The sequence below is a fragment of the Microtus oregoni genome, unplaced genomic scaffold, assembly GCF_018167655.1.
Source record: "Microtus oregoni isolate MIOR12 unplaced genomic scaffold, Mior012 000009F_ref0000495, whole genome shotgun sequence".
Lineage (NCBI taxonomy): Eukaryota > Metazoa > Chordata > Mammalia > Rodentia > Cricetidae > Microtus > Microtus oregoni.
Genome location: NW_024543068.1, coordinates 38646752 through 38673046, shown reverse-complemented (window position 1 = coordinate 38673046; position 26295 = coordinate 38646752). Strand labels below are relative to the sequence as shown.

The following is a 26295-nucleotide window of genomic DNA, read 5'->3' as shown; positions in this document are numbered from 1 at the left end:
GTAGCCACAGCTCAAGGGATACCATCAGGGTTGAGCTTCCAGATGCAGTGAGCCGGGCCCAGGCATGGATTCAGTCTCTGAATGGGGGCGGGGGGGGGGGGGGGGGTCCTCACTAACCAAGGGTTGAGCTGCAGGCAGCAGAGAAGGCGGTGAAGGACAACAGCCATGGTTTCTTGTAAACTGGAGATGCTGATGAAGCCAGTCAGTTGTACTCCCTAACAGGACATTTCTGTTTGACAACAATGTGTTTGGCGCTTCCTACCTTGTCCAGGTGACACATCCCAAGGTGAAGATACCATGTCAGGGCCATCAGGCGTCCGGGATCAGTCCAGAGTATTTTTCAGAAGGGACAAGGAATCTCCAGAGCCTCCAGGCAGACAATGCCTCTTTCTGCCAGACTAGTGGGCTAGAACTATTAAGATCTCAAAGGAGTCATTGGGATGTTGGGACCCAAAGGTACTAATGCCTCTTTCTCTACATCTAATCCCTCCGGACATTAGAATCACTTCTACACTTACAAGCATGCAAAGTCTAAACACACAAATACCAATCGCACATTCATGAGGAAACTACAATCCTACACTAAATATAAGCTCCCCCCATGCAAAAAGACCCCCCAGGCAACTTCCCTTCATCACAGCAAATATAACCTGAATGCCATCAGGTGGACCAAGGTGCCTACCTCCCAAAGGGAAAGCGACCGCCTCGTGCGGCTGTAGTAACAATAAAATTATAAAAATCCCTCCCCTCTGCAAAATATTGAGCTTAGGTCTCATCCTTAGTCATCTTTCTCAATAAAGCTCAGGTCAGAGAAGGAAATGAGAAGGGACAGCAAAGACTGGGAGAGAAAAGAACAGTTCAGGGAATTCAGGTTTGGCCGTCTTTCAGCTTCAAATAGCCACCTATGTGTGGTCACCTGCATGAGCTTCTAGGTTCTACAGAACCCCCAAAGGTGTGCACAGAACAGCATGTTCCTCACCACTAACACGATTGCTGCCCCAAGCAGCCAGTCATGCTGTCCTGAATTCAGGTCTGTGAAGTCCGCTATCCGACTGTCCTAAAATCCCTCCTTCATGTGCCCTGGGACAAGCAACAATCAAGGTACCATTTAGGGAGCCTGTGTTTCCTACTTTTCACACACACGGCCCCTAATCATTAATTAGCCAGTAGGGTAGTGGGGGATTCCATTCCCTAACCCCTACCCCAATATTTGGAAGGAAGAATTTACTACTAGACCTTTGAGAGTTGTCTCATCTCCAAGTCTGACTTGTGGCGCCATTACCTTCCTCCATCTGCCAACAGCATCCCGTTCTCCTCAGCAAATCTGATGAGAACTGGGAAGCAGCTGAGAGTTTACTCATCTGCAAGCTAATACATTAGCCTGATGCTGGCAGAAAACACGAGGGCCTGAAGTTAGACACAAATGGCTTTGCTACAGCTGCTTCCAAAGCATTAAGACTTTCTTGTTCTGGTTCCCAAGCCCCGGTTCCCACTGGACCATGCAAATAGCCAGATGATATCTATACCACAGCGAGTGGCATGCAGCTCAGGGCTCTTCCACAACTTTCATGAAGGTTTGCTCCAAAGGAGACACGTTTATCCTCCAAAGCTCTGAGCAAACCTGCCCTTTGCTCTGGGGGGCGGGGAGGAGACACTGGTTATTTCTCCATCTTCCCTGTTTACCTCTGAAAACATTACAGTCTGAAGACAGTCAGTACCTCTCTCTGCTAGACAGACAGAGAGGCAAGCAGGCATGGAGAACTGTCTGATGAATCTTTAAGTGAAAAAAGTGGAAGGACCTCCCCACTCGTCATTTACTGACAGACGGCCCAGACACTTTGACCAGTTGGTGAGAATGTTCTTCATTGAACGCTTCTCAGCACATACACCCCTTTCTCCTTAAACCTCATCTTGATTTCCTATGAGGGTAAACATGCCTCGCATGAGGTCAGGGTTTGTGCCAATCGTCAGCTACGCAAAGGCAATTTGCTGGATTTCAGCAAAGAATGAGGATAATTAAAGATTTCTGAGAAGACAGCCAAGCAGGCAATCTGGGTGCCTGTCTAAAAGCCGATTCTCACCTTCTATCTTTTGGTCACTAGGGGGACAGAAGAACGTGAGACACCCACCTGTCAGCAGTTCTTAATGGGCAAACATGGGCATTAACTGAAGAAAACCTAAGCTAAATGCTCTTATTCAATTTTAGGTCTGAATACATTTCACATAACAACACTCAACTTTTAACTATTTCAAACCAAAGTAGTAGCTGGGCGGTGGTGGCACACGCCTTTAATCCCAGCACTCAGGAGGCAGAGGCAGGAGGATCTCTGAGTTCGAGGCCAGCCTGGTCTACAAGAGCTAGTTCCGGGGCAGGTTCCAAAGCTACAGAGAAACCCTGTCTTGAAAAACCAAAAACAAATAAAAAACCCAAAGTAGTTACATATACTTATCATTCCAAGCTAACTATGATAATAACTACAAAAGTTTATATATTGTTTGAAGCCTTGGGATTTTAAAATAAATAAACAAATACTTCAACAAGAATCTTGTCCTTAAAATTCAAAGCCAAAATATACTTTTAAAAAAATAGCAAAACTGGGGCTGGGGAGAGGGCTCAGCAGTTAAGAGCACTGGTTGTTCTTCCAAAGGACCCAGGTTCATAACTCTTTAACTCCAGTTTCAGGGGATCCAATACCCTCACAAAGACATATGTGCAGACAAACAACTCACACGCGTGTGCACACACACACCAAAACTTATGCTAGAGGAAGTTCTAAAATGCATAGTGTGTATTTTCTAATTACTAGAACTTTTATGTTCAGAGAGATGTTAAGATAGTTACTGCTTACCTAGTCCTCCAGCAACCAACCCACAAAATAACTACTAGATCAATATTTACCCATAAAAGAAAAAATATACTGCTACATTCGTTGATTTTTTTCTTTGAATTTAATGAGTTTACATCAAAAAAATTAGGTAGTCATTTTACATCTAAGGAATAAAAACCTTTTTAAAAAAAAAATACAAAGAGTGGAAGGATTTTTAACCAAGTTTAAATTTCTTTTGGCTATGGTTCCAAACAGTTCATCTCATCACATCTTACCACAGTGTGCAAATGCAGTTCACAGCACCTGTCACGATCACTTTTGAGCACATACACCATCAATATTGCCTCAGAGGAAACTGCTCTGCCTTCTATGAAAAGCTCTATGGACGCATTACACATCGCTGCTATTGGCCATCCACCCTCACGAGAATCAAAGTTGGCTGGAAATAAGTCCACGTAAGAATTAGATATCTAAAAGGTGAAACGTTCCTTGTATTAATTTTAGCAAGATCTTTACTTTTTCACTACTAAGAAACACTTTAATAGTTGTAGAGCAAAAGCTGTTAAGAGTCTAGGGAGCTAAAACCATACTCCTGAGTTCAAGCTTGCGGATAAATCCTTTGTAAGTAGGTCTCCAAGTGTCCTCCCTCCCATCCCCTAATTCTGTAATAGTTCTTACAAAACTTTGGTCAAGAGTAGAAATATATCCAGGCAGATGTATACAATAGCAAGAACAGTAAAGCCCAACTAATGACCTTGGATTTAAAAAATAGAAGGCAATTAAGATGTACTCAAAGTTACATTAAGAAAAGCTTTCACTGGGTAATATCGAAACAGTCACAAAGGTTAAGAAAATACTGATATCAAAGTACAAATGACTACAATGTTAAAATAGACAAAAGCTACTATATAAGAGCCTCTTTTTAAAATCAAAAAGAAAGAACACAACACATGAGTCAGGATGATTTTCCTGTTCTACTCATGAATTTTAGTCTCTGTTATTTATAAGGTTGGGTATGTTGACATCCGGAGAGCATCGTACATCGGATGAGGTGAGGTCTCATTCCAACTTCACAAGGCGGATCGATCTTCCCCCCAGGAACCTCTGGATCCTGGGCACGTCTTCGTCACTGTACAATTTCAAAGTAATGCAGTATGGCCATGATGTGCTGAGGCATAAAGACATAGCCGGTGTACAGTGCCATCCCCACCACGGACACCAGCATCGAATCTGTGTGATAGTCAAGGAAACTTACTTGTCTCAGTCTGTTCAAAAACTGAAACACAGTTTATCAACAACCATCCATCTCTGGTACTCATTCACATAGTGTGTTTCCTATTTATCAAGTCCGTACAAAGAACTAACAGTACAGAAACGGGGTACTTGCCATTACAACATCCTACATGGTTTTTAGCCTGTTTACCTCTACCAGGTAAAGTCAGCACAGTTATTCTCCCTATTAGATAGTGATGAAAACATCGGATGACTTAAAATTAGGTGTATATGTGTTTAACCTAAGAAACAAGCAAGCACATATTGGAGCTGGAGAAACGGCTCAGCTGTTAAGCACCAGCAGCTCTTCCAGAGGAACCAAATTCAATTAATTCTCTGCACCCACATGGCAGCTCACAGTGGCCCGGTCCATAGCTTCAGTCCCAGGGGATCTGATATCATCTTCTGGTCTCCCTGGTGAACAGACATAAATATGCAGGCAAAACGCCTATACACATAAAATAAAGGGAAAGGAAAACTGAGGAAGAGAGAGAGGCAGACAGACTATGATTACGTTTAATAATTTCATAAGGTCTATCAATTTAAGTAACAGCAAAAAAAAAAAAAAAGTATGATCTAGGTGTTGCAAGTTTGAACTACCACATGCCGAAAGTACTGACATTGAAGTTAGCCTGCTTCGACGGCACTGGGATCATACACATGCGTCACCACGCCTGGCTTTTTACCCGGATGCTGGCCATCCAAATACGGGTCCTGATGCTTGCGAGGCAAGTTCTTTACCCACCGAATCATTTTTTTTAGCCCATGGCTTTCTTACGAGAAAACAGCGTTTAAATAAACAATGTGCTCACTACAAACTAATATTTGTGTAACAGTTCAGCTGGCAGATCTCTTTATCAAGAGTTTTTCTGAGATGTTTATTCTAGCTATGACTGAGAAAACAGTGACTCGCCCAGGACCAAACTGAAGGCTGTCATTAGAAGCAGAGGTCAAATCAAGATCCAGAACCTAAATCCACTTATGTCATGGAGCAAAGGCAACTGGAATCCCCTCCCACCATCTGGTTTATCTAACCTTACATTGTGCTTTCCCTTTGACCTCGTCCTTTAGTGGGGCGGGTGAGGAGCAGGGGCTCTCTGCATAGCCCTGGCTGTCCTGGAACTCACTCTGTAGACCAGGCTTGCCTTGAACTCCGAGATCCTCCTGCCTCTGCCCCTCAGTGTTGTGCCACCACCTGCATCTCTTCTTGTTATCCTTAAAATCTCTACCTTTCTAGCCGGGCGGTGGTGGCGCACGCCTTTAATCCCAGCACTCGGGAGGCAGAGGTAGGCGGATCTCTGTGAGTTCGAGACCAGCCTGGTCTACAGAGCTAGTTACAGGAGAGGCTCCAAAGCCACAGAGAAACCCTGTCTCGAAAAAACAAAAAAAAAAAAAAAATCTCTACCTTTCTCTTCATCATATCACCTCGTTCCTTTAACAAACAAAAAAAAAAGTCCCTAAGATTCCCAGGGGCCGCCTAACAAACCCAGAGGCAGCCTGGCTTGGTCCCTGCTGCACTAAGCCTCCTGTTCTGGGCAGAGGTATTTCCCCAGGGTTCTAATCTCTATCAACATCTCCTGTGTCTTTCCCTGTCCATCACTTGTGTGTAGGGCGACGGGGTGGATGGATTGTGCTTTTCTTCCAAATATCCACTGGAGGTTTGATTTGATAGCTTGGTTTTTGTTTACTCCTAGTGCTGGGGTTCAAACCAGGGCCTCCCAGAACTCATATAAAACTGGACAGTGACACAGGCTTGTAACCTCAGGGTTCCTCCATCCAGACAGGAGGCAGAGACAGGAGAAACCCTGGAAGCTTGCATGTGGGCAAACAAGAAACCCTGTCTCAAAGTAGAAGGCAAGGGCTAACACGTGAGGCTGTTCTCAGACCTCCGCAAGTGTGCCACGGCATGTAGGCATCTTGCACACATGAACACATAGTTTAAAAATGGTAATAAATTACCCGTGACACTGTAAAGTACAAAAAGTGAGTGCTAGAAACAGCATTGCTCTAGAGTATAGCCCTGCCAATCTTACCTGTGTCAAAAACTCCACCAGTGTCCTAATCTATACAGTGTAGACACATAACCTACCTGAGATTTGATGTGAGAACTAGGAATCCACTCTGCTGCAGAAGGCAACACAATCCTCACTAAAACTGTTCTTCAAGGGGCTGGAGAGGTGGCTCAGCGGTTAAGAGCACTGACTGCTCTTCCCGAGGACCCGGGTTCAATTCCCAGCACCCACATGGCAGCTTACAACTGTCTGAAGATCCAGTTCCAGGGGATCTGACACCTTCACACCAATGCACATAAAATAAAGTTAAATAAACCATAAAAAAAAATTTTTTAAAGGACCTGATTCCTAAAATAAATAAATAAAAATTTAAAAAATTTAAAAAAAAAACTGTTCTTCAAGGGCTGAACAAGTGCCACCACCCCAACTCGGACCTGCTTGGTGTTTTCCCACAGCTACCCCGCTACCAACGTGTTATGATTTATTCTATAATATGAGGTGTCACCGATCTTCTGGCCAGGGTTTCCCTTTTGTTTTGTTTGTTTTCAAAACAAAGGTTTCTCTGTGAAGTCTTGGCTGTCCTAGAACTAGCTCTATAGACCTGGCTGGCCTCAAAATCAGAGATCTGCCTACCACTGCCAACCGAATGATGGAATTAAAGGCGTGCAACACCACCATGTGCCCTAGCCTGGGCTTCTTGCTTTCTTCCATTATTATTATTATTATTATTATTATTATTGTGTTTTGAGACAGGATTTCTCTGTGTAATAGCCCTGCTGTCTAGCTGTCCTGGAACTCACTTTGTAGAACAGGCTGACCTCAAACTCACAGAGATCCCCCTGAACCTGTCTCCCGAGTGCTGGAATTAAAGGAGTGTGCCACCAACACCCTGGTGAGCCTGGGTTTGGGGGGGGGGGGATATGAGATTCCTTTCTTCATTAACATTTTAGGATCCCATTTATTTGGAGAGGGCATTTAGTTACCACATCTCAATCCCCTACTGGAGACATAGACAAAAAGAAAAAGTGTAAATCTGATTACATACAACACACAAACAAGAAGGTAATACATAAATAATATTTCTATTTACCAAGCCAGGGAGGGGTGGGTGGCACAAGCTTTTAATCTCAGCACTAGGGAAGCAGAGACGGGAAATATATATCTCTACATCTATATAGGTATATATATAGGTATATATAGATGTAGATATACATATATATCCAAACTTTTGTAGTTTCTTATAAGTTTGTATAGTTATATAGAAGTCAGATTTACAGAGTAAAGAGGCCTATTCTGACTTGAATAAAACACCAAAAAACTAAAAAGCTAAAAGTGGAAAGTTGGTCTCTGCCACTGAATTTGAAGTGCTTGTGGGCTGGGCCAGACCTTGCTGACCCTCTGCTTCCAGCTGCAGGACACCATAACAGAGCTACCCCATAAATCAATCCAGAACCAGCAGCCATGTGCCAGAATGAACATAGGCCCTGAAGACAAATGTTTGTACAAGCGCTGATGAAAAACAGGTCATTTATAGCCAAGCTGTAACATAAACATCATATTGCATTCATGGATAAAGCAAACAGAACCAGGTATGGCGGTTAAGCACCTTTAATCCCAGCACTCAGGAGGCTGCAGTGGTGGATCTGTGAATTAGAGGCTACATACAGCCGTCCTCATCAGCTTAGACCACGAAACCCAACATGGACAAGTTCAACAGGACCGCCATGTACGGGCTGCCCGTGCATGCTTCAGCATTGCCAGGGCATAAATTTCATTCAACTTCTCGTCTACATAGCTAGTTCCAGGATACCCAATGATATACAGTAAGACTCTCTCTCAAATCAAAACAAACAACAACAAAACTCAAATGGATATAAAACTATGTAGTTGTAGATCGCCTGCTGTTTCTTTAAGAGAGATTAGCCAACTAATCACGAGCTGATAAAGTTTCAGTGAAAGGATTAGAAAAAGAAAAAAAAAACAGGCTAACCCAGCACTTATTCCAGAAAAAAAAAAAAAAAAAGACCATAACAAAGAGAGGAAATACTTTAAAAACAAACACCATTTGTCAGAACCAAGACAAGGCAACACTGCCTGCCCCAAACACTGCCTGTCCTCTGCCATTCACCAGACTTGGAAAACTGGAAAGCCAGGGTCTCTCTGAAAGTCAGGATTGCTATGGGGGAAGGACGCTCGCTCACTCGGCTTCGCTATCTTACAGCACATGCAATGCTTTACGTCTGATCCCATTGCTCATGTCAGAAAGTTTTAAAGCAATCCACCTCTCTTTTTCTTTTTCTATTTTTTTTTTATTTTTATTTTTTGAAACAGGGTCTCTCTGTAGCCATGGATGTCTGGAACTCGCTATGTAGACCTGGCCTAGAACTCAAGAAATCCTCCAGTCTCTGCCTCCCAAATGCTGCTCTCAAAGGCGTGAGACAAAGTCCTTTGTAAAGGCCAATTATAAAAAACTGTTTTCCCTTAAAAGTATCCAAAAGTTTGATAAAATCAACTTATTTTAAAGAACCATCTGGGAAGTGAGGGAAAACATTTGGTTGTTAGCAGAGAATATTTAGTGAAAGGCAAAGCCATACACAAAAGAAGTTGCCATAGCCAGGTAGTGGTGGCGCACGCCTGAAATCCCAGCATTTGAGAGGCAGAGGCAGGTGGAGCTCTGTGAGTTTGAAGCCAGCCTGGTCAACAAAGTGAGTTCAGGACAGCTGGAGCTGTTAACACCCTGCCTTAAAAAAACAAAAAAAAGACAAACAATAACAAAAAAAAGGCAGTTGCCAGCTACAAAGTTGAGCTCCAAAAAAGAAATCTTTATTTTTCTTCTTGACTTCAAATAGCTGGAAATTATCCCACTAGAAATGTTTAAGAAACTGTATTTTTCTCAAATGTATCAACTTGTATCTTGATACTTTTCTGGCTGTCTTATATGGCAGCAAATACTTCTATGACATCTGATACAGTTACCGCCAGATGTTAGTGTGCTGAAGTAAAAACCCATTCCCTGGACTGTTCTCTCTCTCTCTCTCTCTCTCTCTCTCTCTCTCTCTCTCTCACACACACACACACACACACACACACACACACACACACACAGTTTTAAGAAAAAAGAAAAATCATGCTGCTGAATGAACACTGGGCATGCCCTGAAAAAAATCCTCACCCTAAACTAAACCCTGAAATCTGTAGCTCTGATTCCAGGTACCAGTTTACAAACAGATGTATATTTTCACTAGTCTATTGCCTTCACAAAGATTTTAAAGCCTCAGTACTAGGGGGAAGGGGTGTGTGGGGGGGGGGGTTCCCCAGGGTTTTCTTCAGTCCCTATTTCTAGAACACCAGTTAGCTCTGATGCAACTGGTTCTGTATTATTCACATGAGACCTGCCTGCCTTCCTTCCCCTCTTTCTTCCTCTCTTTTGGAGGGCAGCAGTCAGACATTGGAACTGGAGTTACACACAGGAGTGAGCCACCAGGTGGACGCCAAAAACTGAACCTTTGTCCTTGTGAGAGTAGCATGTGCTCTTAACTGCTGAGCCATCTCTCCAGCCCCTCATATGGGGCTGGTAGGAGGGCCACATGAGAGGGCAGCGACGGACAACCTTCAACATGAAACGACTCTCAGCTCAGCTGCTGCACAGGCAGAGAAGCCCTTTGAATTCTATTTTAAGAAAATTAAAAATTAGCATCTGCAGCAGAGCAGCCTCCAGAGATACATCTCTAGACTGGCCCAGCTCTCAGCTGATGCTAGTGGTCCTGTGTCCCATAAAGCATGTGTGGTAGCCTCAGAAACCTGACGACGAGTATGTCCACAGAACACTATCCATGTATTTCTGACAAGCCCTGGGGCAGCTTCCAGCCACACTGAGCTGTCTACCTGGGCTAATCAAGTTGTTCCCCAAGATGGCAATGACTGTTTCTGTTAGGGCTTGCTCAATAAGTGCACAGCATCCCAGTGGCCTGCTGAACTATTGCTTTCCAAGAAACCCTATTTGGGGATTGTCCAGAACATAAATAAAACATACTGCTCAAAATTTATGAGTGAAAACTTCTACTTTTAACCACCTAGTATAAATATCCTTTCAAACACTCTATAACTATTTTAAGCATTCCAATACATACTCTGTCTGGTTGCTACGAAACCCAGTTTCTAATTATTAAATATGAACACCTTGAGTTTATTGGTTTTTTGAGAAAACTATCTTGGAAAACGAAGAATAGAAAAAAGAAAAGAATAAATTGAACATTTGGGGAAGCAGAGGCAGGTGGGTTTCTAGGAGTTTGGGGCTAGCCTGGTAAACACAGTTTCAGGACAGCCATGGCTACACAGAGAAACACTGTCTCAAAAAACAAAAAACAAAAAAAAAAAAAAAAACAATTGAAAACACAAAACAAATTGGCCCAGACATAGTAACATGCACCTTTAATCCCAGCACTCAGGAAGCAGAGGCAGGTTGACCTCTGATTTTGAGGCTTTGTAATGCGTCCTAGGATAGCCAAGGCTATAGGTAGAACCCTGTCTCCAAAACATAAGAAAAAGAAAAAAAGAAAGAAAGGGAATGGATCTTAGTTTATCTCAGAAGGGCCGTAAACATCACAACACTCAAGGCTTAAGGAGGCCCTCAGCCATTGCTATTAACAAATTGTAACAAATGGCTAGTTTCACAAGCTGAAGTACTGAGGAAAACAGACGAGGGGTCAGTCCCCCCAGGACTTTCCCAGACCTTCATTATGCACAGTCTTCATTATCTTACACCTTTCCTGAAAGTTACTAAAGAAAACATTATTTAAGAGCCTTAAGAGCACAGCCAACTGTTAGGTTATTCTAACATTCTCAATACAAACACAGTGCAAAACAAACCAAAGCTCGGCCGGGCGGTGGTGGCGCACGCCTTTAATCCCAGCACTTGGGAGGCAGAGGCAGGCGGATCTCTGTGAGTTCGAGGCCAGCCTGGTCTACAAGAGGTAGTTCCAGGACAGGCTCCAAAACCACAGAGAAACCCTGCCTCGAAAAACCAAAAAAAAAAAAAAAACAAACAAACAAACCAAAGCTCGGAAACTGGAAGTAAGGAAACATCTCCCAGGAAGTTAGGGCAGTTTACAAGAACCCCGCTGAGATATACTTCTGGTCTTCTAACAAGGATCAGGGAACTGCCCCAGGGCTACCAGGCCTTCCCATCCCTCTCCCTCATACTCTCAAGTCTTCCTCAATCTCAGGACTGGACACTTGCGGGGAGGGGTGGGGGAGAGGCACAAAGAACCTCTAACACAACAAAGGAAGGGATGATAACTAACTCGGGTTTTATTTTCATTCTGATAACAGACAGCACCAAGCCTATTTCTTCATCCAAAGGAGACAGAAGTGCCTATTTTAACACAATTTTTTTGTTGTTTTGTTTTGTTTTGTGATTTTGGGGGGCACAGAGTTTCATGAAGCCAAGGCTGGCCTCAACATGCAGCTGAAGCTAGCCTGAGCTCACCATGCTCCTGAGCTACCTCAAGTACTAGGATTGCGGGCGTGCTCCACCACACCCAGCCACACATGCAATTATTTGAACAGAAAAAAAAAAAAAGCAGCTTTTTTTCTGATAGAAACTAAAACTGATTTTTTTTTTCTACTGGCTTCACAGTGCAGACTGGTTTTGCCAGTATGCAATTAACATTTTCTATGAACTGTATAAGAAAATTATTTTAGGGGATGGAGAGATGGCTCAGTGGTTAAGAGCACTAGCTGTTCTTCCAGAGGACCAGGGTTCAATTCCCAGCACCCACATGGCAGCTTACAAGTGTCCATAACTCCAGTTCCAGGGAATCTGATACCCTCAGACCAAATGCACATAAAATAAAGTTAAATAAATATTTTTAATTATTTTAACAAAAGAATATGGTTACAAAAGTAACAAAAAATAAATTTTGTTAAAATTATTTTAACCAAAGTATTAAAATGTATGTACAAATAAATTCTTTCTAGTTATCTACATTTACTATACAGGTCTTCCATATCAACATAAATGAGCAAGGGAATACATCATTCACCTCTTTTTCCCCTTTGGAGAGTTACATACACCAAATGTCTAAGACCACTACAATACACGGTCTTATAGGATGAAGCTGTTGCTGTTGCTGCTGTTTTCGGAGAAGGTTCACTAGCTTTCTATTTCATCCACTTAGCTCTCCCTGGTAACAGGAAGCCGCATACATTCCTACCGAGGGAAAGTCGGAAGGTAATGGTAGAAAATACACTGCAGTAGGCATGGTAGCCCACACCTACCAACATTCAAGAGGCTAATCGGGAGGATTACTTTGAGTTTGAGGCAAGTTTGGGCAACATAGGCAAGCTTGGTTGCATAGCTAGATCCAATGTCAAAAATATCAAAACCAAAATCTACTGAGGCCTTAGGTTTCCCATCATTTCTCTCTCCGTCTTCAGAACAGGATCCTATTTCTGCTACAACACAGCACAGAAAAATCTTAACACTGTTGCCACTCTAGCATTTAGCCATAAACCAACAAATGTTTCGAAGTACATAGACCTACCTAAGCTATACCACCAACCTCTGACTTGAAGAGTTTCAAACTTTACCCCAACACTGTTTCTTTTCCTTTCTTCCTTCCTCCTCCCTCCCTTCCGAGCTTTGCTATGTAACCCTGGCTTGTCTGGTACTGGCTATGTATTACGTTGCCCAGGCCACCTGAACTCCCAGCAGCCCTCTTGATTCAGCCACATCTGGCTTTCCTTACTGTTGTTTTATGAGGCTTTACCAACATTGCTCAATTGTACTAAGCCAATTTTCAGCCAAGATGACCTGCTACTACTGAAAGGTTTCATGCATTTAAATGTACATTTTACCTGACCTACAAAACCCAAAGACCAGGGCTGGAGAGATGGCTCATTGGTTAAGAGTACTGCCTGCTCTTCCAAAGGTCCTGAGTTCAATTCATGGTGGCTCACAACCATCTGTAATGAGATCTGGTGTCCTCTTCTGACCTGCAGACATACATGCAGACAGAATACTGAGAATACTGTATACATAATAAATAAAAAATCTTTAAAAAAAAAAAAAAGACCCAAAGACCAAACTGAAGCTATGAACAAACAAATCAGGAAATCAGCAGACTTTATACTCCAAAGCCCCAAATAGGCCTTCTGGTTATTAAATTCTAGGTTAGGAAAGAAATGCCAGTGGTAAATGTCTTGCAAGCAGGTACATTTTTCAAGAGCCAGGTCCAAACAACCTCATGCTCCTTCAACACCAGCACCCTTGCTAAGCTTGGAGTGAGCACTACCTCAGTCATCAGAATGTAATAATGCGAAGTGTGAAGTTGTCCCTGAGGAAGCTAAACCACACCAGAAAGCTGAGCCTGGGTGAAATACGCATGTGATTGTGAAATCATTCAGTTTATATTAAGGAGAGGTGAATAGAAGAGGAGAAAGAATGCACTGTTAGTATTTAGTCCACACGAACTAGGACATCAACACAGGCTTTAGGAGACAACAAACATCACAGACTTCACAACCTTGAACTACTCAATGAAGCTGACAAAATTAGGTACGGTATACACAAAGTGCTCAACAAAATCATCACTCACCAGTTCTTAACTATAAACTATACAGCAAAGCACAGTTTGAAACCCCATCTACAACTAACCACAAATCTGTCCCGGGCACAGCTCGTACTCACGGTGCAAAGAAGTCATAAACAAAACACACTTTTTAAACTGCCATCTTGAAGACCAAAAGGCCTGCCAGTAACTTATAAACTGCTTCCCAAAACTGTATGGGAGTGTCACGACCACGTACTCGCAACCTGGTGAACTGGTTAAGAGTTTCTACCGCTCGGAAAGCCATCAAATCAGGAATAGCTAAAGGGTCAAAGACGCCCAACCCCGGAGCGATTTACTCCACCAGCAGCATCCCTGCCTCCTACCAGGGGACTGAAGCAAAGGCAGGCGCGGTCGAAGCGAGACGTGGAAGCACCAGGGTAGACGTCGCCTTCCACATTGCCTGCAGAAATCAGGACGCCTCCACCTTGGGCAGGGGAACTTCGCCCTACACCCCGATCTCCGCAGTTCCACCTCCCTGGGCCCCAAGACACACACACACACACACACCCGGCACGCGCACCCCTCCGAGCCCCGGCCAGGCCAAGAACACAGGATACTGAACACGGTTCGCTCCCAGGGTTCCAGCATGTAAAGTGCCGTGACCAGAAGGTACTGGTAGTAGAACCAGGACATCTGCTTCCAGGCCCGCGCCAGCGCCATGCCCGCCATGCGCCTCCCGCGATGCAGCAGCGTCAGGCCGGCCCGCGGCCCGCTCGCCTCCTAAAGCCCCAGGCCTCTGGGCCCGCCCGCCACCACCCTGAGCCCATTGGCCCTGCCGGCTCCGCGCGTCACCGTGTACGCCCAGCCCCGCGCGCACCCGAGCGGCCACCGCTGGCCCCGCCTGACCGGCGCTTATTGGCCAGGAGGCTACCTCGGATGCTCGCGCTCCGCCCCGCGCCTCCCCCCTCCCCCGTACGCTCCCCAGCCCCGGGAAACGGTCTAGGGTTAAGCACCCGTTCTGCATCCCCACGCTCCCGCATGGCGGTTGCAAGACAGGCTCCAGTGCCCACTGGCGCCCAGCCGAGGGTTTGCCTTTAGGAGGCAGGTTCCTTCAGACCAACTCGGAAGGGTCCCTCTAGGAACAAGTATGTGGAATCTCTCTCTCTCCTGCCTCTGGGCCAGGGGATTATAGGGCTGGGTGAGAATGCAACCAAGGAGTCAGGTGTGCAAATAAACAGTGACCGGTGCCAGAGAAAATAAAGGGTCAAAGAGAATGCAGATGTCAAATGTCACTCAGCCAAGAAAGTGTTGAAAACTGTAGAAGTGACGTGTACATCAGTCCTTCCCTTCACCCAGGCACAAACATGAAAACACACATATCTAGGCCACATTACCCTCCCCCCAGTACTTCTTAACCTAAAGACGAGAACTGACCATAAACAGATGCCCATCTTTCGCTGGTTGCGCTTAGGAAACAACTGCACAGATCAGGATCAAAAGAAGCACACTTGATCTAGTGAGTTCTACAGACAGCTAGCTTGAGGTCGCGGGAGCTGTCTCCTTTCTGCTTGCAACGGTACCAGCTGTATTCTACTCTTAAATCTCGGTTCATACACTACTTATGGAATGGCATAATTAAATGACCTGCAATTTACATGTTTAAAAGGTTTGACCCTACAGATTTAAGCTTTAAAACTTTCAAGGTTGACAGCTATTAAAAAAATATCAAGTGTTCCTTACGAGCAAAGACCTTACAAGCAACAATAGACTCAAATCTGCTTTCACAGAGTACCTAGTCTACCAGAGAAGGCAGGCAGGTAGACTACAATGAAGTTCGATAAATGATATGTGTTCTGTGTAATTAGATTGGAAGGGTAAAGGCTACTAGACTAGACAAGTACTAACAGGAACATGGGTGATAGATGTTCCAAACACAGAAGAATAGCACTCCTACATAAAGTCTAGTGTTTGGTTCCAGGACTAAGAACCTGTACTGGCTGGATTTGCGTGTGAACCTGACACAAGCTAGAGTCATCAGAGGAAGGAGCCTCAGTTGAGAAAATGCCTCCATGAGATCCAGCTGTAAGGCATTGTCTCAATTAGTGATCAAGAGAGGCAGGCCCAGTCCGTTGCAGGTGGTGCCATCCCTGGGCCGGTGGTCCTGGGTTCTATAAGAAGGTAGACTGAACAAGTCATGGGGCTCAAACCAGCAAGCAGCTCCCCTCCATGGCCTCTGCATCAGCTCTTGCTTCCAGGATCCTGCCTTGCTTGAGTTCCTGCTCTGACTTCCTTCACTGGTGAACAGCAATGAGGAAGTGTAAGCCAAATAAACCTGTTCCTCCTCCCCTAACTTGCTTTCTGGTCATGGTGTTTTATTGCAGCAACAGAAATCCTAACTAAGACAAGACCCCACTAGTCCAGTGATTAAGTCAAAGCCATTAGTCATCTCAGACCTTTGGTTAGTTTTCCTTTTTGGTTTTTGGAAAATGTGTTCTAGTTTGTTTTTCTGCTGCTGTGGTAGACAGTATGACAAACAAAAACCCTAGGGTAGAAGTTTACTTCATCTTAGAGGTTACAGAACACCACTGAGGGGAGCCCAGGCAGGAGCTCAAGGCAGGAGGCTGAAGCAGGAACCACAGAGGTACCCTGCCTACTAGCATGCTCTCCCTGGCTTGCTCAGCTTGCTTTCCTTAACAGCCCAGACCCATTTGCCTAGGAATGACACTGCCCATAGATGCCTGAGACCAACCTCGTCAATCAAAACACTCACCCACAGACCAATCTGATGCTACAGTCCATCCCCACTTCCCGGGTGACACTAGTGTTTATGGCGATGACAATAAAAACTAACCAGTAAACAGGGTCTCAAGCTGGCCTTAAACTCACAGTAATTCACCTGTCTCAGCCTCCTGAGTGCTGAGATTACAGGCATGCACCACCAAACCTAGCCTCGACTCATCTTTCAGATACAGGATGGTAAGAAGTAAACTCAGAAATTGCCAAGAGGTGGCGGTGGTGGTGCATGCCTGTAATCCCAGCACTTGGGAGACAAAGGCAGGCAGATCTCTGTGAGTTTGAGGCTAGTCTGGTCTAAAGAGCTAGTTCCAGGACAGGCTCCAAAGCTCCTGAGAAACACGGTCTTGGGGGTGGTGGGAGGGAAGTAAGCTCAGAAATCAAACTGGATCTGAGCTGAAAGTTTCTTCTGCTGGCTAGTTTTCACTGCACCAAAAGGCATAAACTGTTTAGGGAGAAAATTCATCAGAAGCCCCACCCAGTCCTTAACCCTGTGAGCTACAATGCTAACCTGCCAGGCAAGGCATGCTCATTGGTGCAGTAACAGCATGACTATTACGGGGATAATCAACTACTTTCTAACAGGATTTTAGGCATGCTCCACAAGAGAGAACTCTGGTAGGGTAAATCTGCTCAAAAGCTGGGGAGGGCATAGGCCCGAGGAGGGAACCTGCTACTATTGTTTGCTAAACCTACTTCTAGTTAAGCTGCCCTTAAATAACTACATTCATACCCAGTCAAAGAAGCTTCCGTTTGCAGGGAGGGGCAGTTAAAGCAAAGATTCCAAACTGGTCAAAATGCAGAGAACAGGTAGCTGTTGAGTGCTCGGCCCTAAACAAAGCATCTATATCATCCCCTCCAAGGTTGCAGAGGAGGAAGAAATAATGCAGGAGCCAAAGAATAAGAAGGAATGGTGCGAAACACTGTCTTCTGGACATCAAAGGGGGACGTCTCATTCAAACCACCACAAGTAGGGACTACTGAGAGAAAGTTAAGTCTCTGGGGCACGTCTTGGAGGAGGTTCTCTACCCTGGCACCTTCCTTGTCCCTCTCTGTTTCCCATCCTCCCACAGGCAAACAGCTTGCTACATTAATGCAGATCCAAAGCACCCATCAACCTATTGTGGAATATTAAGATGTGTTACATTTGTTTATATTGTGGAACATTTGTTTAATGGTCAAAGCTGTGTTTCATTCTCTTATGTTGCATTTGTTTAACTCTGTGAAACTGTGTTACTTTGCCTGTCTAAAACACCTAATTAGTCAAATAAAGAGCTGAATGGCGCCAGGCGATGGTGGTGCAAATCCCAGCACTCGGGAGGCAGAGGCAGGCGGATCTCTGTGAGTTCAAGACCAGCCTGGTCTACAGAGCTAGTTCCAGGACAGGCTCCAAAACCACAGAGAAACCCTGTCTCGAAAAACAAACAAACAAACAAAAAAAAAAAAAGAGCTGAATGGCCAACATTTATGCAAGAGAAAGAATAGCCAGGCTTGGGGGCTGGAGAGATGGCTCAGTGGTTAAGAGCATTGCCTGCTCTTCCAAAGGTCCTGAGTTCAATTCCCGGCAACCACATGGTGGCTCACAACCATCTGTAATGAGGTCTGGTGCCCTCTTCTGGACTGCAGACATTCAGACAGAATATTGTATACATAATAAATAAATATTAAAAAAAAGAATAGCCAGGCTGACAGGCAGAAAGAATAAATAGGAGAAAGCTGGTAAGAGATGGAGGTATGAGAAAAAGGAGAGGGGGCACCAGAGGCCAGCCACCCACCACCCAGCTACACAACTAGCTACAGAGTAAGAAGGAAAAAAAAAAGACAGAAATAGAGGAAGGTAAAGCCAGAGGCAAAAGACAGACAGGATAATTTAAATTAAGAAAAGCTGGCTTGAATTAAGCCAAGCTAAGGCAGGGCATTCATAAGAAAGAGTAAGCCTCCATGTATTTATTTGGGAGCTGGGTGGTGGGTCCCCAAAGAGCCGAAGAGTAAAAAACCAAACAGCAACATCAACCACAGACTGAAAACTCCAAAACTGTGAACAAATAAGCCTCCCCTCCTTTCACACTGACTGTATTGGGTATTTTATCAGAGAATCAGAAAACTATCACAATCTTCACCATAGATCTTCAGTTTTGAAAATTAAAGAGTACTGTCAAATTTCCGAGGCTTACCAATGTTACTCAGCTCCCAATGGGAATGAGAGGGGAGGTGTTTATTCTCAACAGGGGGTGTTATATCTCCTCTGCCTGCTGTACACTAAGTAGCCTCGCACCTCATCCTCGTTCTTGGTCCCCTAACTCAGACTTTCCTCTCCAGTGCTGCAGTGAATCTTCTAAGTCACCCCAAACTTACATTGCCTCCAAAGGATAAGCTCTCTCTCCCCCAGGCACCTGGCATTATTACTACTGTCTGTAGCATGAGCTCTTTTCCCCTCCCCTGTAATCCCAGCACTCAGGAGGCAGAGGCAGGCGGATCTCTGTGAGTTCGAGACCAGCCTGGTCTACAGAGCGAGTTCCAGGACAGGCTCCAAAGCCACAGAGAAACCCTGTCTCGAAAAACCAAAAATAAATAAATAAATAAACAACAATAAGAAAGTCCCTTGTAAAGTGCCAAGACTCCCGAGTCCTGTTCTCATTGGATTCCAATTCATCTATCAAGGATCAATCCCATTGTCAAACCCCAGAAAAGCCCTCCCCTGGAGCTCCTGATGCCTGCATTGGCACTGTCTATCAAGGGGGTTGTACTTGCCATTAAATGAGCTCTTGGAAAACAAGCCATGGACTGGTCCATTTAGTCCTCTGGCAGTGCCTGAGACCAAGTAGATTCTTGAACTGGAGCACACCTCAGCAGGTAAAGGTGCTTGTTCCCAAACCTGATGGTACCACGAATTTGACCCGAGACCCACATGCTGGAAGGAGAGAACTGCCTCCTGAAAGTTATTCTCTGTGCACGCACACACAAACACACCTAAATTTGACTTTTAAAAGATTAGCTGGGCAGGGGTGGCACACGCTGTTTAACCACGGCACTGGAGGCAAAGGCAGACAGATCTTTGAGTTTGAGGCCAGCCTGGTCTACAGAGCGAGTTCCAGGACAGCCGGGGCTCATAATAAGAGAGATTCAAACATAAAATACATCTAAAAGGTGAAGTGCTCCAAGAACTGGGGATGGGTCACGTTTGTTCTTGGTTTTGATTCTGTGTAGCACGGATGGCTAAACTCAGTTTCTCACACACCAGGCAAGATCTGTGCCACTGAGCCACGTCCCTCTCGTCCCTTTGCTAACATGGTTTTCGTTTTGTTTTGATTTTCTGTCGGATTACTTTAACACATAGTCCCACTAGCTTGCCAAGCCAGCCTTGAACTCATGCCGTTGACCCAGTGTTATTCTTTTTTAAAAAATGCTGCAAGATCCCCGTGGCCGTAGGCAGCAGAAATGCTGTAGGTCCCAAATGGTGGTAGTGGGCCATGTGGTGGCAGGCAGCGGGCTCTGGGAGCAGCCAGTCCCAGGCAGAAATGGCTGCCGGTCCCAGAGCAGAGGTGGCGGGCCATGTGGCAGCAGGCAGTGGGCCCCAGGCAGAGTCGGCTGCTGGTCCCCGAGCAATGGCTGGTTCCAGGCAGGGAGACACATGGCGGGCAGGCAGAAGACAGAAACATGGATAGACACGACATGCAGGGTGAGGTTGAATGTTTATTCAGGGGGTTATGGAGGAGGAAGGGTGAAGGGGGGACAGAGAGAGAGGGAGAGAGAGAGAGAAGAGGAGAAAGAGACAGAGAAGGGGGGGGAGACAGAGAAGTGGGGAGAGAGGCAGAAGCGAAGCTGCCTCTCCGAGAGGAAGATGGAAAAGAGAGAGAGATGAGGCTGGAAGCTGAAGATCAGCCTGCCTCAGCGGATGGGGAGGGGAATGGGTGTGGCTTGTCTCTTAAAGGGACCAAAACCATAACACCCAGAACTTGAGATATTCCTCCTTCAGTCCCCCAAATAGCTTCAATTACCAGCCTACGCCAACAGACCCAGCTTCCAAAATACAGTTTAGTAAGAATAGCATCAGAAAAACAGACACACATTGTCTTAGTTATTTTTATTGCTGTGAAGAGACACCATGTCCGTGGCAACTTTTTTTTTTTTTTTTTTTTTGGTTTTTTTCGAGACAAGGTTTCTCTGTGGTTTTGGAGCCTGTCCTGGAACTAGCTCTTGTAGACCAGGCTGGTCTCGAACTCACAGAGATCCGCCTGCCTCTGCCTCCCGAGTGCTGGGATTCAGGCGTGCGCCACCACCGCCCGGCCCGTGGCAACTCTTATAAAGAAAACATTTCACTGGAGTGGCTTGCTTATAGTTTCTGAGAGTCAGTCCATTATCATGATGACGGGGAGCATGGGGTGTGCAGGCAGACATGATGCTGGAGTAGCTGAGAATCCACTGACACACTGGGTGGTATCCTGAGCATAGGAAACCTCAAAGCCTGCCCCTGGAGGAAGCCACACACTTCCTCCAACAAGGCCACACCTCCTAACAGTGCTATGAGATTATAGGGACCAATTACAATCAAACTACCACACAGGGTCATTTGGAAAGCTTCAGATCACAGATAGAAAGGCCCCATGCAGCCTGGGTCTCTCCACTCCCCACTAAGATCACGCCATTCACCAGCAGACTGCTCTCAACTTCCACGTTCATGGCTTCCATGAGACTAGTATCGGAATATAAAACCCCCAAGTTCAACCTTTTTTTTTTTCCCGTTTATTTATTAAAGATTTCTGTCTCTTCCCCGCCACCTTCTCCCATTTCCCTCCCCCTCCCCCAATCAAGTTCCCCTCCCTTGTCAGCCCTTAGAGCTATCAGAGTTCCCTGCCCAGTGGGAAGTCCAAGGACCATCCACCTCCATCCAGGTCTAGTAAGGTGAGCATCCAAACTGCCTAGGCTCCCACAAAGCCAGTATGTGCAGTAGGATCAAAAACCCATTGCCATTGTTCTTGAGTTCTCAGTAATCCTCATTGTCCACTATGTTCAGCGAGTCCGGTTTTATCCCAGGTTTTTTCAGACCCAGGCCAGCTGGCCTTGGTGAGTTCCCGATAGAACATCCCCATTGTCTTAGTGTGTGGGTGCACCCCTCGCGGTCCTGAGTTCCATGTTCGTACTCTCTCTCCTTCTGCTCCTGATTTGGACCTTGAGATTTCTGTCCGGTGCTCCAAATTGGGTCTCTGTCTCTGTCTCCTTTCATCGCCTGATGAAGGTTAATATTCAGGAGGATGCCTATATGTTTTTCTTTGGGTTCTCCTTATTTAGCTTCTCTAGGATCACTAATTATAGGCTAGAAACCAAATATGAGTACATCCCATGTTCCTCTTTTTGGGTCTGGCTTACCTCACTCAGGATAGTGTTTTCTATTTCCATCCATTTGTATGCAAAATTCAAGAAGTCCTTGTTTTTTACTGCTGAGTAGTACTAGTTCAACCTTTTTTTAACTAAACACTTACTTTATTTTGTAAAGGCAACAAATCTTTAGGTGATCTCATTCTTGGATTCCTTTCATCCTAGTTTCAAAGACGAAGCTACTGGAATTAATCTGAATGATAGGGAAGGTGCAAAGTGCCCAGATAATCTAGGACGGTATCAGCCCCTCGGTAATGTTAACATAACCACCTCTTACTGTTTCAGGGTAAGTCCTCAAAAAAACACGTGAGCCTGGGCATGGTGACACACACCTTTGATCCCAACACTCGGGAGGCAGAGGCAGGCAGATCTCTTTGTGATTGAGACCTGCCTGGTCTACAGAGCGAGCTCCAGGCTAGCCAGCTATATAATAAGACTGTCTCACGTTTTTTAAAAATGCATGTGAATTTCTGATTCTTTTAGAAAGAGTTTTCATTGAGCATTTATTGAGCCAGCATTAGACACATAACAATTATGAAATGAGAAAGTCATTCTGCTTTTGGTGTAATTACACTCTGCCGTGCTAAGTAAAAAGGTGAACATGGTACACCCAGATAACAAACAAAATAGGGACAGCTCAGAGGGAGGGAGCCCTTCCAAGCTCTGTGGTAACTGAAGAAGGAAGCAGATGAGGGAAGGCTTCAGGCAAAATGAACAGAGGTTAAGGGTGAACAGGTACAAGGCCTTTCAGTTAGTTATTTAAATGAGCGTGAAATAAAACCCGTGATTCATTTGGCTGCAACCTGCAAGTACCTGTTGTACGGAGAACAGGAAAGTCGGTCAAGTTCAAAACATGGAAGGGTTTGAGGATCAGGGAAGTGTGAGAACTGTGGGAGTTAGAACTAAGTGCAGCACAAATCGTGGGCTTAGGAACGAGAGACTGCAGACAGAAAGGACCTACTAGGAGGTTATTTAAAGCCTACAGTGAAGGGATGGCCACTCTAACTGTATAGCAGTTCGTTGATGGTCTCCTCAGTTCAGTCATTCTGCTTATGTTCTCTATATAAATAAAGCCAACGCTGAAAATGTGGGAGCCATATGAGGAAGCAGCAACATTAAAACCATTGCATGGGTAAAGAGTGAGCCAAGCATTGTGGTTCACACCTTGAATCCCAGGCAGAGGCAGGTGGCTTTCTATGAACTCAATGCCAGCCAGAGCTGAAGAATGAGGCACTGACTCAGGCCACCAGCTCCTCAGAATAATAACATTCCTAGAACAAGATGAGAATGTCATAAAAATTACAATCAAAAGAAAAATAGTGTCGGGCGGTGGTGGCGCACACCTTTAATCCCAGTACTCGGGAGGCAGAGGCAGGCGGATCTCTGTGAGTTCGAGACCAGCCTGGTCTACAAGAGCTAATTCCAGGACAGGCTCCAAAACCACAGAGAAACCCTGTCTCGAAAAACAAAAAAAAAAAAAAAAAAAAAAAAAAAAAAGAAAGAAAGAAAGAAAAGAAAAATAGTAGTGTGATGTCTGATTTCTGTAAATCCAGCACTCGGGAGACTCAATCAGGAGGAGAACCAAGAGTTCAAGGCCAGCCTAGGCAGCAAGAGTTCAAGGCCAGCCTAGGCAGCAAGAGTTCAAGGCCAGCCTGGGCAGTGTGAGTTCAAGGCCAGCCTGGGCAGCGTGAGTTCAAGGCCAGTCAGGATACAGACCAAGACCTTGTCTCAAGAATAAAGGAGTGCTCGCTTCGGCAGCACATATACTAAAATTGGAACGATACAGAGAAGATTAGCATGGCCCCTAAAAAAAAAAAAAAGAATAAAGGAAAAAAAAAAGGAGAAAAGGGGGGCTGGAGAGATGGCTCAGTGGTTAAGAGCATTGCCTGCTCTTCCACAGGTCCTGAGTTCAATTCCCAGCAACCACATGGTGGCTCACAACCAACTGTAATGAGGTCTGGTGCCCTCTTCTGACCTGCAGGCATACACACAGACAGAATATTGTATACATAATAAATAAATAAATATTTTAAAAAAAAAGGAGAAAAGGAGAAGCAAAAAAGAGTTTCAAGTATTGAATAAACAAGACTTTCCAAATAAAACTAATAAAAGTATATCAGAATATAAAATTAGGGAACCCCCCCCAAAAAACAAACAATATAATGAGGTATTGGACAGTATCTCACCCTAGGTGGGATAAACAGATTGTTTTGAGACAGAATCTCACATAGCCTGGGTGATTTGAACCCCTAACCCTGCTGCCTGTACTCCCCATGTTAGTATTACAGGCATGTACCGCTCACCTGGAAACAGACTGTAAAAAATAATAATAATCTTTCCCATCTTTGTTCCTTTTGTGCTTTATTGTTTGTGTGTGTGTGTGTGTCTGTCTGTCTGTCTATGTGTCTCTGTATGTCTGTGTGTGGGTATACAGGCTTTATATAGCCCAGGCTGCCTTGAACTTTGTTCTCCTGTTTGACCTCCTGGTCACTTGAATTACGGACTTATAGCACACATTTAGCCCTTTGGTTTTTTTTTCTTTTTTCTTTTTTTTTTTTTAATGATCTCATTGTATAGCCCAGGCCATCCTGGAACTCACTATGTACTTATGTAGTGTACCTTAGCCTAAACTGTCAATCCCCTTGCCTTACCCTCTAAAGCAGTGGTTCCCAACCTGTGGAACCTTTTCACAGGGGTCGGTCTCTTAAGACTGTTGAAAAACACAGATATTTACATTACAATTCATAATAATAGCAAAATTACAGTTAGGATGTAGCAACAAACTAATTTTATGGTTGGGGGTCACCCAACATGAGGAGCTGTGTTAAAGGGTCGTGGCACATTAGGAAGGCTGAGAACCACTGCGCTAGAGTATTGCGAATACTGGCCCATATTTCCATGTTCCACCAACCTCGAGTTTTTCTTAAGGAAGCCTGAGAGCATGAGGATAGTCAGAAGGCTCTATCTACTCCAAACAAGATCTAAGAACAGAGAGCCCAGTGGAAGGGAGTTCCAGGAGAATCAAACACTTCTGCAGCCGACCATCCGAAGTCAACAGGGCACCTCAGGGGCACATTCTATAGGTTTCAAAACAGTGGAGGAGCTGGAGACATGGCTCAGTGGTTCAGAGAACTTACTCTGCACCACGATGACCTGAATTTGGATCCCAAAATTCATGTAGCAATCTGGGTGTTGCTGTAAAGGCTTGTTTTTCCCAGCTGCAAGAAGGGAAGAGGCCAGAAGATAGCTAGGGCTCACTGATCAGCTGCCTGCCCGAGAAAACACAGCCCCGAATGTGAAGAGAGAAAGGGATAAACAGAGAGGGTGATGGGAGAGGACATCCTACTCCCTGAGGCCTTTACACACTCATACAGACAAATAAATACACTGATTTTAACATTCCCCATCCCCCAAAAATTAAATACACATTTAATTATGTTATGTTAGTTTCTTTTATTGTTTATTCTTTTCTTCTGAGATAAATTACCTGATAAATGCAATTTAAAGGAAGAAGCGCTTATTTCTGGCTTTTGGTGTGAACATATCACCACAAGGAAGGCTTGCTTGCAGTGGGAATATTACACCATTGTCAGGAAGGAGAGAGAAATGGTGGTGTTCGGCTCACTCTTCTCTTCCTGATCTAGAATGCCAGCCACTGGAGAGTGCAAACTAAATACAAAGTGGGTCTTCTTTCCTCACTTAGGCCTTTCTAGAAACTTCTTCCTTTTTAAGCCTACAGCACCCTGTATTCCCAGGCGGTCTCCCATCCAAGAGCTAACCAGGCCCATTCTGCTTAGCTTCCTAGAACAGATGAGATCTGGTGCGTTCAAGGTGGTCTGGCCATAGACCAGAAACACTTTCACAGACACACCCAGAGATGTGTTTCCGCGGGGATTCTAAATCTAGTCATGTTTACAATAAAGACGAACTGCCACAGGTCTACCCCTTGTCAACTTGACACTCCACACAACTTTTTATTTTACCTCGTTTGGGCTGTGGAGATGGCTCAGAGGGTAAACAAGAGGACCGGCCTTCAAAGCCCCATCACCTACATTCACTCATTTACAGATTAAGTCATTTTGAGTTTGCACCGCATGCATGCCTACCCTGCAAAGTTCAGAAGAGGTCACTAGATTCCCTGGAACTGGAGTTACAGATGATTACTGAAATTAATTCACCAGGGTTCTCTGGAGAAAGACAGAACTGATAGACTGTGTATGTGTGTGCGCACACGCATGCCTGTGTGTATGATTTATTAGCATAGCGTATAGGTATATGACTATTCCAATAATAGCTGTCTCCTGATGGAAAGTCCAAGAATCCAGTAGTTGTTCTGTCCATGAGGCTGGGTATCTTGGCTGGTCTTCCGTATATGGCAGAACCCTCAAGAAGTAAGCTCACACCAGTGAAGGAATGAACTTGCTACCGAGTGTGAGGGCAAGCAGGCAAAGAGCAAAAGCC

General features: G+C 44.8%; 1 protein-coding gene and 1 pseudogene across 1 annotated transcript; one reads left to right on the top strand and one right to left on the bottom strand.

The window, feature by feature from the left end:
- Window positions 1-2930: 2930 nt before the first annotated feature.
- On the bottom strand, window positions 2931-14492 carry Sptssa (serine palmitoyltransferase small subunit A). The gene is made up of 2 exons (XM_041658810.1): window positions 14283-14492; window positions 2931-4058 (listed from the first exon to the last, which is right to left on the bottom strand). Exons 1-2 carry the CDS (start codon window positions 14392-14394, stop codon window positions 3955-3957), a joined length of 216 nt encoding a protein of 71 aa, XP_041514744.1. The 5' UTR covers window positions 14395-14492; the 3' UTR covers window positions 2931-3954.
- A 9084-nt stretch (window positions 14493-23576) lies between these two features.
- LOC121452650 lies at window positions 23577-23640 on the top strand (annotated as a pseudogene).
- Window positions 23641-26295: the final 2655 nt, after the last annotated feature.

What these genes read in the sequence shown, in the direction of transcription:
- Sptssa (XM_041658810.1), bottom strand. Translation starts at nt 14,394, where the DNA reads ATGGCGGGCATGGCGCTGGCGCGGGCCTGGAAGCAGATGTCCTGGTTC. An exon ending in CTGGGAGCGAACCGTGTTCA is followed by an intron (nt 4,059 to 14,282) that starts GTATCCTGTGTT and finishes ACTATCACACAG; the next exon opens with ATTCGATGCTGGTGTCCGTG.